At 43.5% G+C, this 14,385-nt stretch overlaps 3 protein-coding genes and 1 long non-coding RNA gene across 6 annotated transcripts in view; 2 read left to right on the top strand and 2 right to left on the bottom strand.

Moving 5' to 3' along the window:
* The window catches only part of LOC118300081 (uncharacterized protein C7orf31), a 28,834-nt gene extending 26,488 nt beyond the window's left edge, over positions 1-2,346 (bottom strand). The window contains exon 1 of the mRNA XM_047336135.1: positions 2,243-2,346. The gene's annotated coding sequence lies outside the window, so the exon portion shown is untranslated. The remainder of the gene's footprint in view (positions 1-2,242) is intronic.
* Positions 2,347-3,502: 1,156 nt separating this feature from the next.
* On the bottom strand, positions 3,503-6,081 carry LOC124850518. Its single transcript, XR_007031452.1, has 3 exons — positions 5,818-6,081; positions 5,474-5,498; positions 3,503-4,384 (listed from the first exon to the last, which is right to left on the bottom strand). It is a non-coding gene; the product is annotated as an uncharacterized LOC124850518 (long non-coding RNA).
* Positions 6,082-6,730: 649 nt separating this feature from the next.
* Positions 6,731-11,397, top strand: cbx3b (chromobox homolog 3b). Of its 2 annotated transcripts, none has more exons than XM_035624211.2 (5): positions 6,731-6,828; positions 7,432-7,572; positions 7,653-7,803; positions 8,247-8,422; positions 9,673-11,397. In XM_035624211.2, the coding sequence occupies exons 1-5, from the start codon at positions 6,761-6,763 to the stop codon at positions 9,791-9,793; spliced, it is 657 nt and encodes a 218-aa protein (XP_035480104.2). In that variant the 5' UTR covers positions 6,731-6,760; the 3' UTR covers positions 9,794-11,397. The 2 variants fall into 2 exon arrangements, with proteins under 2 accessions (XP_035480104.2, XP_035480113.2); XM_035624220.2 differs by having other exon boundaries at positions 6,763-7,010.
* Positions 11,398-11,551: 154 nt separating this feature from the next.
* Positions 11,552-13,470, top strand: snx10b (sorting nexin 10b). Of its 2 annotated transcripts, none has more exons than XM_047332058.1 (6): positions 11,552-11,710; positions 11,988-12,074; positions 12,166-12,266; positions 12,372-12,473; positions 12,638-12,847; positions 13,002-13,470. In XM_047332058.1, the coding sequence occupies exons 1-6, from the start codon at positions 11,678-11,680 to the stop codon at positions 13,153-13,155; spliced, it is 687 nt and encodes a 228-aa protein (XP_047188014.1). In that variant the 5' UTR covers positions 11,552-11,677; the 3' UTR covers positions 13,156-13,470. The 2 variants fall into 2 exon arrangements, with proteins under 2 accessions (XP_047188014.1, XP_035480090.2); XM_035624197.2 differs by having other exon boundaries at positions 11,554-11,710; positions 13,026-13,470.
* Positions 13,471-14,385: the final 915 nt, after the last annotated feature.

The following is a 14,385-nucleotide window of genomic DNA, read 5'->3' as shown; positions in this document are numbered from 1 at the left end:
TTTACTGTACAGATATTGAAGTGGATTTAATCATCTCATCTAACTATTGTATCAAGTGAGTCAACTAAGTGTAAAAAGTGCAAAAAGCACATATGCACGTATGAAAAAATATTTTAAAATACCTCAGTTGTAGCCATGTGGCCAGGCACCACTTTCAAGCATTCAATATCAAACACAATCAGACACTGGCCCTCGCACATTTCCAGCTATGGACCTTCTTATAATTTTCTTATCAACTGTACCTCATCAAAAACAAATAAAACATTCTCAAACCTGACTCACGTGTCTTTAGCCAAGGCTCGACTTTTCACTGCTTGTGATCTGTCTTCATCAATTATCCAGATTTCACCACTGCGTGTTCTGTGCCTTTGTTCAGAGTTTGCAGGGTAATTACTGGCAGGACTTACTTAAAGCTGTTATTATCCAGATGGCAGGCAGGCAGGACCGGAGACCTAGTTAGTTCAACCATGTGCTCACACTGGAGCCCACATAGTGAGCACTTAGCCTTCAGAGGGCATGGAGCTGCTACAGCCCTGGCTGAGCTGATTTGGGCCATGGTCAACGTACATTTGGCTATGGAAGAAGAGCTTTGGATTCGCAGGACCTACTGTAGAAAGCAAATGCTCTGTATACAAGGGACAAGGCTTGTGCCCAGGCCCGTGCAGATCGCACACAGGCTTTGACTGCAGATGGGCCAGTTTCCTGCAGCCCTGGGGGTGTAGGGGTTGAATCCTGATTGGATGTGGAGCACAGCTAACGTTAAAAGTGTACAGCTGTGAGAGAGAGAGAAAGAGCAAAAGGTCAACAGACTGGATTCGGTGGTTTGCGGAGTTGCACTCGATGAGAGTCGACAGTCAGCAGCTGCACAATGACAAGGAGATTTACCAAGGCAAAGGTCTTCTCACCACTCAAGGTTGAGATACTGCTCAGCTGTCCTCTTGCTGAAAATTGCACTAAGAGTCTGGCCATTGTTTATAGCCCTCACATTTATGTGATAAATACATGGAAGATATATTACATGTATGTCAATCTGTATCCAAATCATGGCGTGAGAGTGGTATCGATCTTCTCATCTAATTGGAAGGCAAATTTCGCAAAGTGCTGAACTTTTCTTCTCAGGCAGCTCCATTGATGTGGTAACTATGAGGCTTCAGATAAAGCTTTGACTTTTCCCGTCATGTTTGAGTCAAGTCAAGGGAGAGTTCCTTGTCTGGATTCATTGGATGATGACGGGCAGTTGTGAAAGAGAACACCTAACAACAGGAAAAACTGAGATGGAAGGGGATGTGTGACAAAGGTTGGCCACAGCAAGAAATAAAACCATCTCCTTGTAGACATCCCAAGTCACTGCTTTGTGAGTAATCAGTGGAGAGCAATCCATCAAAAGTCAATAACTGTGAGTGTCTCAACCTACATCACAAAATTTTCATCAACTGCCATTTAAAGAAAAGTTATTTTTGGATTGATTTAACTTACAAGGCTTTATGAAAAGCAGTCTTATGTTTAAGAGGCAACACACAACCCCATTGTGGTTCCAGGTGGTATTATTGTTTGGTCACTTTCGTAAAGACGCTGCAGTATCAAGATGCCAGGAAGCACGCAGGGACTTTTCCTTTGAGCTCCTGAGGAAGTTGTCAGCAGCATTTTAGAGATAATGGAGGAGGAGAAAAAAGTTTGTACACTGACGCTCCTACTTCGTTTTCTGGCTCCTAGCATTAAAGCGGCAATAATCGATTCTAAAGCAATACACATTTTGTAAAAATCAGCAAAGATTTCCTCACAGTCCATTAGCTGTCGCTCTTTTATGTGTGCCCAGAAAAAAAATCCGGGTTAGGGGCGCAGTCCAGGCTCTGTAAATCAAGAAAACAAGAAAATGGTGCGGACCGCACCACAATGATGTTTGTAAACATCACTCGTCGACACCTTAAGAGACGTGCTGGCGAGTGGCGCTGCAACTCTGCAGTTTTGGCCTAGCGGTTAGTTTGTCGGACTCCCCACACACAGAGCAGTCAATTCACAACAACAACAACAACAACAACAAAGAGAGAAACAAGCTTTCTCCAAAATCACTTACTGCCCCTTTAACTATAGAGGCAGCATTAGCATCATGGCCATCTCAAAGCTGGCAGCTTGGCTGCTTTCCAAAGCAGAAAACAACCGTAAGAATCCAAATTTAAACAAATAACCTGGCATTAAACGTACGGTAGTATTAATAAGTAGGTTTAGGGGTTGTGTTACTTACTGATTTAGTAGAAAGAAGGCAAGCTGCAAACTCTCAAGTGCCTGAGCTCTCTCCACGGAGTGTACGCCCGGTTATGCAATGGGTGACGCAGTTCCTTTGTGCCGCAAATCGAGTCGTCATTCCTCCATGAAAACCAGTGGCCAGGAGAATAACGTGGTGAAGGCAAGTCTTACAGGGGACCAATATGAGCATGGATAGTGCCTTTTTTCTTTCACCATTTCAATCAGTTTTAACATCATAATGAAAAGTTCAAGCCAAAAAGTTGTCAATATCAGCTTTAAGTTGTTTTGTGAAATATGCTCAAAAGTGGCTAAAGAAGACTTGGGCCTTGTGGTTATTTGATTGTTACCTGAAAACTATCAAAATTAGAGTCATACAAGCTGAACAATATCAATTTCATGACGTATAATTACATTTTCTCTGTGAAAGCTTTGGACAAAGGCTGATTGACACATTCCCCCATGTCGCTCAAAAAGAACTTCACTTAACTTTACTCACGTTTTACTCTGCCCCAAGTCAACTTGCTCCATCGGCCACAAAACTAAGATGAACAAAACACCCACACTGAGAAAAGAAAGAGAAGTCCCACAGGGAGAGAGAAGATTCAGAGGAAGGGAGGGGAAATTGTTTGGGGTTTTTTTTTTTTTAGGTTCAAAGGCGATCTTTCTCCCATCCACTCTTATCCATTCACTTTGTGCCACATTGGCGCCTGGGGGAATGAGAGTTTGCTTGTCACTGGTGCCATTCACCTGTCAGTCAGCATGATACAGGATCCTATGGGCTCCGTGATGTGGAGCGGAAAACCCCAGCCAAGAGCCGCATGGGAAGAGGTCAGCACCTGTTTATCCCGGCAACAAAAAACACCTCCGCTGTGTAAAACTGAAACTTCTTCTTCAACCCAGCTGATCCTAACACTTTACCTGCTGATACTGGAACTCTTAAAGATCATCAATCCGTAATTGTGCCAAGGGTCCAGTTCATTTATGTCGATCAGTTTGGTTATCATTTGTTGTTCATTTGACTTATACAAGAAAGACCTTATGGTCGGTATAGACTCTATTCTTTGGGCATCAAGGTGTTCAGATGGTATTTGATGGAAAGAAAAGACACCATTTCACTTTTGTGATGAGTGATTAGGCCATAACTGTAATATGTCCTTGACTATTACATCCAGCCACTACACATTACTGATCTCCGACCTTTCCAAAATGACACATATACTGTACTTATGGGAAAAACTAAAAATATGTTCTTCCGTCCTCTAAAAATCAACATGAATGATTCGAAAATTCAGTTAATCACTGAAATCTTGATGACAAGTAGTGAAACAAATACCCTGAAGATAAATTCCTATTGTATTAGTTCCCAGTGACTTTATTGACACAGAACATATAACTAACCCCCTTCAGCGCTCCGTGCCAGAACAAAGTATAGAATAACACGGAGAAAAGTATCTGGGACACCATAAGTGCTCTGAAACACGAGACAGATTTCTGCAAGCGAATCCAGGTCTGATGTCCTATGTCCTCTGTTTCTCATGAAGAGTGACTTTTCTCTCTGCCACCGCTGGATACACACAGAAGACATAAACTGCACCGGAGCCTGTCTCAGCAGATCGATTCAGTATGTGACTCTGAATGTGATCTGAAGTCTGTGTGGAGCTAATGAAGATGCCGAGGACTCCCGCAGTGGTGGCAGGAGTATGTGGTATTACTGCAGTGTGTCGCCTGCATCACATGTGGAAATGACTTCCTAAAAAACACTTTGTAAATATATAGTCAATCATGCTCATGTGATTTGCTCACCCACCAGACAAGCCATCAATATTACTGTTTCACTGAACACTGCTCCCTATACAACCAGATTAATACCCAGTAAGAATAACAGGAGCGACGTGAATGTCCTTGCCCTGGCTGTAACTCGAGAGCCGTAGGGTGGTACTGGGGGAATGCTGGGGGCCCTCCATGTGAAAAGGGTCCAGTCAGACTTGGTCTGAGCCGCACAGACCAGTACTCACTCCATCCGCAGCCCCTCACAGCAGGATCCAGCCATCTGGACTCATTCCTGCTCGGACAGGGTGGCTCTCAAGGCCCATCTGTATGAGGGCTATACACTCACAGTGGGCCCCAGGAATGTGCCTGTCTGGGAGGCAACGGAGGAGATTTAAGAGATGACGGTACAACGCAATATATCTTTTCACCCTGCACTCTGGAGCATGTCATTTCATCAACATCTGTATTTCATTTTTAGTGCCTTGGTCAATCTCGGGTTCAGTCAGTTTGGTTTGAGGCACAAAAAACGGCTTCAAATCACTTCATAATTGCACGTTGTTGAGTCATTTAGGTAACAAACACGTGCATAACATGAATTATATTTTTTAAAACATCTCATATATAATCAATATTTTCTTTCAAAACATGACACAGGAGTTCTTGCTGAATCATTTGTGTTTGTAGAAATAGTTTGTCATGATTTTATAATAACTTGTGTCTCAGGTTGAATTTCAGTCGACAGTGTTTGTTGCACGTCATACCAGTGTCAGTTAATTCAATAAAGAAGAAAATACAGAAAACACAATCCCCTTAAAAATTAAGCTGTGAATGTCGAAATTGTTGGCTGGTGTCTCTGATTTTTACCGTGTTGTCTTCCCAAGTTGTAAATGAATCACTTGGTTTGGTTATTAGTGTACCAATCCGGACAGGACCTCACTGCGTGTATTGCTGCTTTTCCCGCGCCTATGACGACTCATCAAACCTATTAGCTGTCCGGTTACTATGGCAATACTGGCTAATACGAAAAACCCAAAACAGCCGATGGGAAGGGGTCAGAGGGCAACAGCAGGTCTTGCCTTGGTTTACGTGTCTACTCACACCCAGGCCCATGTAATTATATCTATCTATCTATCTCATTATTGTTTTAGTAATGTTTAAAAAAACAGACTTGATGTCTCATAAAAGATCTTAAACCTCACAAAAGTTGTTATTTTTTAATATTTAATAGTTACAAAGCATTCATATCTATAACTCTATTAGAAATATTTATCAATAATTTATGAACCACTAATGTTGACAACTTGTTAAGAGTGCCTTGTTAAAAACTGCAGCAACTTTTTATAAAAGTTAATTCTAGAATTCAACTGAAAAAAAATACACTTTCTATATGTTACATGTTACATACATGTCAATAATCACTGTTAATCACAGGGCAAGAAGCAAGAGCATCTGTAGTTACCTTTTAGTCGGTGTGGACAGAGATGCTGCTAAGAGAAAAGGAAGAGAACAGTGTTTAGCTCTTTAAACCATCTTCAACCATATTAATAATTAATCACAGATGAAAACAGCAGCTCGGCTTTATCAATAGAGGAACCTGCAAATCCGTTGGATCATACAACAGTCTTCCTCCTAAGTGAACTTTTCACTGCACATGGGAGTTGAACGGAGCACATGTGGCAGTTCTAAATGACCAAACGTTGATTCCAATGTGAATCTACCTAATAGTAAAACCTTTGTTCTGCTACTTTCCAGCATAAATCCATTCTCATTAGTTCACAAAGGGCGCTTGAGCGTTGGGCTCACCTGCGAGTCCAATCCAAGGGAACAGCGTCTCCCAGTGGTGTGTCACAGAACAGTGAGGAATCACTGGTGGGGAAAAAGGTAAACTTGGTCAAGTGGGAGGGCCTCCCGGTGCTGCTCCTTGAGCCAATCCGCAGCTTTGGGTTTTCCCATTGGCTAAAAAGGGGGTTGTCAATCAAATCCTCCAGAGGCTGTTCTTCTGTGATCTCCTCAGTGTGGTTTAGGAGGTCGTGGAGGACAGATCCACCCTCTCCGTGGAAAACAACGATCCTGCAGAAGTATTGAGAGATATTTAGCTTTAGAATAAGATAAGCAATTCTGCACAATAATATTTAAAATATATAATAGTCGAGTGAAAAGTAACAGACCAATATTTTCTACTGGCATGTAGTGGAATAAAAGTATAAAATAGCATAAAATGAAAATACTCAAGTTAAGTAAAAATACATTAAACCTGGTATTATGTTATATATAATATAATATAATGTAATATATTATATTATATTATATAATATAATATTATAGTATATTATAATATATTATATTATATGTGAAGCTCATGTATCTACTATTGTCTGGCAAAAGGAAATGTGATCGTTCAATTATATTTGTAAATGCAGATTTCTGCTCAGGTTTGATTTTAGATGAGACTCTGGTGAGTGATATATTATATTTTTTTTTAAATGCTTTTATGGTTGTTGTTTTTTGCAGTTTACAAATGAATATCCGGCTCTATATTTGCTTCCACTGACAACGATCCAAAAATATCAAAGAATCGAAAGTCCTCTAGCAGCAGTGAGACGTGCCCCCCATGTCATACCCGCCTGACGCCCTTGGGTGGCGGGGCTGTTCCAGACCGCTGGACGGGGACGGACGAGAGCGCACTGCTCTCTGATTGGTCGTGCGGCGTGCGCGTCCCCGTCGTCTCCTCCCGGTTTTTCCTGGCATGACCTTTTCCCTTGGCAACCACTTCCTCCGAGCAGCCACGGCCATCTTTAATTTCGAGCCATCCAAGTAAAAAGTTCTTTCGCTCCATGTAAACACGCCGAACGACACGTTTGCGCACAAACGCGGCACCGACGGCGCAGAGTGTGCGCGTGTTTGCTTTCCAGCGACAAGCGCCAAAACAGAGCAGAGCAGCGCAGCGCGGAGCGGAGCAGCAGGCTGACCGCCGCGATTAAATAAACACCGACAGCGTACGTGCATGTTGTTCATTACAGCGTCCTGTGCGTCTGCCAGGCACGTTTTCTCTCGTGTTTACGGGCTTGTGTCTGCGCAATGTGCTCCTAACTCAACTGTGCGAGCAAGTGGTACGCGTGTGTTTTACTGTAACGTGTTGCGTTTGAGACCGAGGGAGCAGCATGTTGTGCTCCTGCACCCGACAGCAGGTGGAGCGCTATAATAAGAGATCATTGTTTGAAGGGCACAGCAGAACACTCGCCCACTGCCACGTTGGTCTGCCCATATATTCCCCAAACAGCAAATATTTATATCTGACATCAGTGTGGAGTCTTGATTTGGAAAGGAAAGGATAAAAAAAGACACTCTGTCATGTTGTCATTTTCCATTTGGGTGGTCTGAGGGTAATTCAGTCGCTGCTGTTCTGTTCCCTGACAGGATGAGAAAGAAGCAGACTGCCAAACAGAGGAAGACCGAGGAGACTACCGTTGTCCAGGAGTTTGTGGTGGAAAAGATCATTCGCCGCAGAGTCTTTAACGGGAGAGTGGAGTACTTTCTGAAGTGGAAAGGCTTCACTGAGTGAGTGAAGGGGGTTGCAGAATCACATATTTCACACACACACACCTCTCTCTGACATCCACCCTCTGACATGTTTACAGTGCAGAAAATACCTGGGAGCCTGAGGACAATCTGGACTGTCCCGAACTCATCGAGGAGTTCCTGAGAAACACTCACTGCTTAGAAGAGAATGAGGAAGAGCCAACTCAGTTTATTCCAAAAGAAGAAATGACAGAGCAAGAGACGGAAATTGTGAGTAATGCGACGACAGTTGAGCTGGAATGTTCAGTTGTTTCCGTGTTCATTTACAGAACGTCTGCACCTAAATCTGAAAAAAGGGAAAGAAGAAGAAGAAACCATTATTAGAGTCATTTTAGTGCATTGTAATAGGTTGAAAGTTGCACTCAGAAAATTGACTTTCATTTAAAATAAAGAGAAGCTGCATCGGAGTCAAAGCATCTGGCCATGTCGGCTTATTTAGTTCCTCCTTTATGGCTGAATGAAACCAAATGGCATGTGAAGGTGGTTAGTTTTGCAATGTCCCTGAAAGTGAAAGCAGTAAAATTTTCTTTTTTTCTGATTGGGGGTGTACAGTAGAAAAAAAGGACCAACATCTAGACTGTATTGCACATGTTGCCTCGGCATTTTCCTGTAACTGCATTGCTCTTGTCCTTCTTTTGTCATTCTCTTCGCAGTCATGTTTGCAGTCTCAGCAGCAGGTCTGCGCCTTGCAAAGCGACGGCGGCGTCCTCCTTGAGCCAAACGGCGACGAGCAGTCGGACGCCCCAGCCAACCTCAGCAATTACCTCGAGCCTGAATGCATCATCGGCTCCACAGACAGACAGGGAGAGCTCATGTTCCTTGTCAACTGGTAACTCGGCCGCTTCCCCTTTTTTCTCTGTCCTGGAATGAAAGCCAGTGGTTGGGTAAATGTTTGTGTGGTGGTAAAAGTCACACTTGTTTCTACGGGAAAAGCGACACATCCGCTTGTTCAAACTATGAACTTATTGACAAAACGTCAAGTGTCAGAGTTATGAGGGTGTTTCCTCTTGTGGTTGTTGTTGTTCAGTAAATTGCCACTTACCACACATGTAATGTAATTACTCATTTACTGAATGGGCTAAGTTAAATCAACATTGGCTCTGGCAACCTGACAATACACCTCCCGCATTAGTAACAGATTGTGCATCTCTGAACTGCTGAAGGAAATTATGACACTAACATAACTTCAAACAGGCCTGGGTAATAAAACTCTTTAGACAGATTGCAGCCAGTCAGATATTATGTTCTGTGGTTTTTTGGTGGAGCTTCAAGTCCAAGAAGAAGAAAAAAAAAACGTGACACCACAAGAGTAATCTCGACCTGAGCCAGGACATCTGCCGTGCAAAAAAAGAGGGCGTGAAGTATGAAAGATGTGGCGATTACTGTGCATGGAGGCTGTAACGCCGTGTCCTCATTCACTTGGGGCCAGTCTGACCGACTGCTTCTGCGAAGAAGGAAAAAAAAGAAATCGGGGGTCAACACAAAGTAACGTTATATGTTAAGGTGCTGCGCTGGTCAGTCTAATCATACATTCATGCAAGCAATTCTTCTATGAATGTCTTTGTAATGTGCATATAATGTGATTGCACCATGACAACTGTCCAGCATTGTAAAAATCTGCTGCTCATTATACTTTAAACCCGCGTGCAGAGCCTCTCGCACGTGGATCTGTTCACTCACATGGCACCTGAAGCAACGTGCCACTACCAGCACAGCGTTATGCGAATTCTAAAGATCTAGTCTTTGGGAGCTTGATCCATACAAGGGGCTAAAAGCCGATTTTAAAATTTGCCATCTGCTGCACCAGTCTTTCGACTGCGGGCCCCCAGACTTCTGGGAAAATGCAAACTGAATTGCTGCACTACCCCTTTACGTGAGAATAGCTGTAATTAGATATTTCACACTGAGAGACTGGCTTTGCTCTAAAAAGATATGTGATTCAGTCCCCTTAGCCACTCCGGCACAATAAGCTATTCTAAACTGGCAGGAGGTGTGTGTTGCTGCTGAAACATTGTACATACGTTCAAAGTAGCGGGCCGCCATTTTAATGTTCTCCGTCTGCCGTGCGTTTCCCCACAGGAAGAACTCGGATGACGTGGCCCTCCTGCCTGCCCGTGAAGCGAGCGCCAGATGTCCCCAGGTGGTCATCGACTTCTACGAGCAGAAGCTGACCTGGAACTGTGGCGACGAGGAGCAATGAAGAGTGCGTGAGTGCATGTTTGAGTACGGAGGAAAACTGGTAAGCAGTCGCGTTCTCTCACCTGAAGCTTAGTTTAACCTCCATAGAGTGTCCTCCTCCAGCTGACATTAGACGCACACTGTGTGAAATTACATCCCGCCACAGGTAGAGTTTCCAGACTCAGTCAGGTGCGAGAACCTCGGCGCGGGGGGAAGGATATTTAGGGCTCTCTGTCCCGCGGTGCTCGATAAGGTCACTGTGCCTTTGCGGAGACTAAATGTGTGATGGAGACTAAAACTAACCTTTGTGTAGAGCAGCGGGACTAACCTGTAGCAGCTTTGGTCTTGTGTCATTGTGTAGCTGACACAATCTTTGTTGACATGTGTTTTTTTTTCGAGACATACTGTTGTATAGTAATTTAGTATATGTAGTCCTCCACTGGGACGGGTCCTCTGTCGTTAAGTGTGTATGTTTTATCTTGTGGGGCGACAGTTTGTAAAAACAGTGAACTAACTGATGTCCAATCTGTACCTCCAGTCCATCTAGCTTTTCGGTTAGATTGTATACATTAGAACCCAACCGAGTACAGTAAAAAATGTCCACTACCAATATATCGGTTGATATTGCTCTCTATATCTCAAAAAATACATATAAAAATTCACAAATGATTCCTACGATGTAGTTATCGAACCGTCATTACAAAGAATTGTAATTGAGGCTTTGATATTTTACAGTACACGGTGAACTTAAAGAAATAAAAAGAAAAAACAAATACAACTAAATATATGGAACTTGAACATTTTTTAAATACAAACATAAATGCACATTTCTGCATTGTAAACATTGTATTGATTACTGTTAACCTCTAAAAAATATGAATAATTATAACAATTTGCTATGGGCAAACTACCTAATGACACCATTCCCAAAAGCCAAAGCATTTTTCGGCATTGAATATTCTGTAGAGTTTTCATAATGGCACATAGAAGCAAACATAAACGGCCATACCTCTGTCATATTTTTTTTTTGTGGCCAAGAGAGAAAAATTGGTCGGGCTCTAGTATACGTATTGCTTGATTGTTTGTTGTTTGAACATGTGTGTGAAGTGGTTTTTTTACCACAGCTTTTACTGTGTGTCACTTTGTTTCTATATGACCCGTGTGGTTTATGTAAAATATTTTTTTTTTTAAATAAGGCCCACCAGCAATTTCTCTGATCAGCTGCTTTATGTACCAAATGTCCTCACTTGTATTGAATTATGACAAGTTTTCTTAAAATAAAAATTAAGATCGGGCAGAAATTCTCAGAGCATCATAAAATACTAAGAATATCTACAAGATTTAGAAATTTTCATGCAACGATTGTTGGCTAAAAAAAGGATTGTTAAATGTAGCACTTTAGATGTGAGACTGTCCAGTTATGAAGGACATTGTCTTCCAGTGATTTCACAGGCATAGCTGTATCCTGATGGGCCCTATCCTGACTTGACATATCTCCCATAATTGTTATGGGATACTCAGCTGAACTTTCAACCTCCTAAAACCTGACCTGCTACTGAACTACTGTAACTGTTGACCATCAATCTGTGAAGTCTGTGAATAAAGGAAAAACATTTTTTGACTCTCTCTCCTTTTTGATTGTATTTTTTTACTTCACATTTGTCGTATATTAAATCGTGATGTGGGAAAAATCAATGACAGGAATGATCAGTCCTAAGTTGGTATTTCCTTATTTTTTTAAATGGGAGGAGCTTTTCTCAGTCTTGTGCTACTGTATGGTTTCATGACTTTATTTTGAAACCTTTGCCCCTGGACAATACAGCTGGAAATAAAAGGCCCGGGCACAATGCTGAGCTGAGCACTATCTGGCCGACTTTGAGCTACTGACACTCAAACTTTATGAATTATGAGAGAAGAAACTGAGGACTTTGGGAATCAGGTAGGGCTGGAGTTGTGCTGTAAATCTGATATTTTAAAACACTTGATGTCATAGAAAAGTATACACGTTGCATTCAGAAGATTTAAGATCTGCTTTGGCCTTAAACGCCTTTTTTGTCCTGAGCAATAACGGACATTTGTTGGGATTTTCCCCATCATGATTCTTCTCGGGTTGGTCATCGCACTTCCTCTATTTAACAATAAAAACTTCCCTCTTTTTTGTGAAAAAATTGCATTCAGTTCAGTGTTTAAGAATCTCTCCTGCCGTCTCCATGCAGCAGGTCGTCTGTGTCTGGGTGCGAGACCCACGGATACAAAAGAATGACTTTTGGCATGCCTACGTGGACTATGAAATCTGTTTGCATGTAAGTAAAACGATGAGATGAAGTGATCTCCACAACCAAACATCAAATCCTAACTGTAACCTGTGTGTCACACTTGTGCGTCTTGTTTCAGACCGACAGCGTGTGCTTCACCAAGAAGATGTCGAGCGTGAGGAGGAGGTACAGTGAGTTTGTGTGGCTCAGGCAAAAGCTCCAAGCAAATTCCCTGCTAATGTAAGTTCATTCACTGGGTGCTGAGAAATACCTCCAAATACAGTTCTCGTGTTCTCTATCCAATGCTCGCCGTCATTCTTTGGATGTATGTCGTGTCTTTTACAGGGCACAGCTACCAGAGCTGCCCCCGAAGAATCCCTTCTTCAGCATGAACAACGCTCAGCAGATCTCTGAGAGGATGAGCGGGCTCCAGGAGTTTTTGAAACAGTAAGCGTGACCTCGCAGATCAATTCACTCGTGAACTTTGACATTGAACAACAGAACTGGGGGAATCAATAGTTTCCATGAACAACGGGCCACGTGACTGCTGTTTTCACATCAGCAAGAAGCACGATGTACTGCATACACAGTTACCTGAATTTGTTCCCCAGGATCCTCCAGAGTCCTCTGGTGCTGTCCGACAGCTGCATGCACCTTTTCCTGCAATCGGATCTCAGCGTGTCCAAGATAGAGGCCTGCGCTGCTGGAAGGACCCGCTTCTCTGTGACCCAGGCGGTCCGGCGCTGCGGCCTGAGGAGATTCCACTCTGAAGAGGATCTGCAGAAGGTCCTGGGCATGTGCTGCGACTCCGACTCCGACAGGTATTGTAATGTCACGCTTTGGGGTCCTTCTCCACTCCACAAGGTCAGCCGCTGCACTGAAAGTCTTGTTACCTATAAGCATAGGGTTCTTTCAGATTATTATTCTTATCATTCTCTAAATGATACGATTTTGCTTTGAATTCACTTTCAGTAGGATATTTTATCTTTGCTGTTCCAGCTCAGAGTGCAGAGATCCGGAGCCTCAGATTAAGGATACGGAAATAAACAAAGCGGAGAGCACAGCTCCACTTGATCTCATGGGTCCCGGCCAGGAGGAAACAGTCTGCTGCTCATCTGGTTCTACGTGAAAACGGCACCCTCGTACTTTTGGAACCAGGGAAGAGGAAGGTTGACTGTTGCCCCCCATCATACTGCACTTTTGGCCACGTACTTTCTCCTTATTGTTATGTTCTGATCGAGCCACCTCTGTTTGAAACATGTACAGTGAATTGTGACAGGATGTACCTCTCCATAAAGAGCTGTTTTTCCTGTATGTTCTGTCTGCACAGCTATGAAGTGGTAGCAGCAATTTGCCTGAAGATGGCAGTGTTGCTACATCCATCTGCTTGTATCTGCTGGAACTGTCTATATTTACTTCATAAACAAACTTGTCACAAGCCTGACGAATGTTGGACGTTTATGGTGTGACATTGGTCAGCTATGGAGCAGAGAACAGTGTGATGTCTTAAGCAGCGGCAGTGAAATGTGTCTCTGTGGCTGATGTTCCCCTCCTAATAAAGTGCAGGGTGTCATGGAGGCTTGTCATGCGGTGGCCACTGCAGTGCTTAGCAGTATGGCATGTGTAATAGGGTCTCTGCAGACTTTTCAGACTGCCCCCCTCCCCTCCCCTGTCAGGTGTGTCTGGTGGGAAGTCTGGTGGAATCCCAGCAGACTCGCTCCTGTCTGAGAGGGCCACCAGGTAGACAGGCTGCACTGCTCCCTGCTGAACAAAATGCCAGCTGCACTGACAAGCCACCTTTTCTATCTGCCACTCTCACTTTGTATTTCTACGGGCCTTTTCACCACGGTCACACATCTCTGTGTGTCTGTGCATGCGTATGGTGCTTCTGCAGGAATAATGACCACTAAACAGAGCGGTGGCAAACTCGCATACCTGCACCGCTAATTAGATCGGCTTTGTCTCTCTGCAGCCGTCGTGACGTTCATTATAGATTCACAAGTGGAACAGACAAAAGGTTTGTGCTGCAGGGGGGGGCAGAGAGGTGACGTCACCTCACACTTGCTCTGCTCTGAGCAGCAGGAACCGTTTGGACAGTGGGGAAAGCCCACAAAATCAAACCGAGGGGGTGGAACGTCCTTTCCTCAAGATGTGTGGGTGTGTATGTGAACTCATGCGCATCCAGGTATGTTAATGCAGTAAATGCATGTGTCTTCTTTGTCAGTGCTTAACGACGTGGAGCAGCAGCGCCCTGCACCTCCGAGCACTTGCACTGAGGCTGCTGCACATGTTTGCTTTGGGTGGATATTCAGAAGGGTTTTATGCCTCCACTGCTTCCGGAAAACACATCAAAGGTGTT

Source organism: Scophthalmus maximus, chromosome 1 (assembly GCF_022379125.1).
Source record: "Scophthalmus maximus strain ysfricsl-2021 chromosome 1, ASM2237912v1, whole genome shotgun sequence".
In the NCBI taxonomy this organism is placed as follows: domain Eukaryota; kingdom Metazoa; phylum Chordata; class Actinopteri; order Pleuronectiformes; family Scophthalmidae; genus Scophthalmus; species Scophthalmus maximus.
The sequence above is the reverse complement of the archived record's forward strand: the minus strand, read 5'-3'. Positions and strand labels throughout refer to the sequence as shown.

What these genes read in the sequence shown, in the direction of transcription:
- cbx3b (XM_035624211.2), top strand. Translation starts at nt 6,761, where the DNA reads ATGACCTTTTCCCTTGGCAACCACTTCCTCCGAGCAGCCACGGCCATC. An exon ending in AAGTGGAAAGGCTTCACTGA is followed by an intron (nt 7,573 to 7,652) that starts GTGAGTGAAGGG and finishes ACATGTTTACAG; the next exon opens with TGCAGAAAATACCTGGGAGC. An exon ending in CAGAGCAAGAGACGGAAATT is followed by an intron (nt 7,804 to 8,246) that starts GTGAGTAATGCG and finishes TTCTCTTCGCAG; the next exon opens with TCATGTTTGCAGTCTCAGCA.
- snx10b (XM_047332058.1), top strand. Translation starts at nt 11,678, where the DNA reads ATGAGAGAAGAAACTGAGGACTTTGGGAATCAG. An exon ending in ACTATGAAATCTGTTTGCAT is followed by an intron (nt 12,075 to 12,165) that starts GTAAGTAAAACG and finishes GTCTTGTTTCAG; the next exon opens with ACCGACAGCGTGTGCTTCAC. An exon ending in CTCCAGGAGTTTTTGAAACA is followed by an intron (nt 12,474 to 12,637) that starts GTAAGCGTGACC and finishes TTTGTTCCCCAG; the next exon opens with GATCCTCCAGAGTCCTCTGG.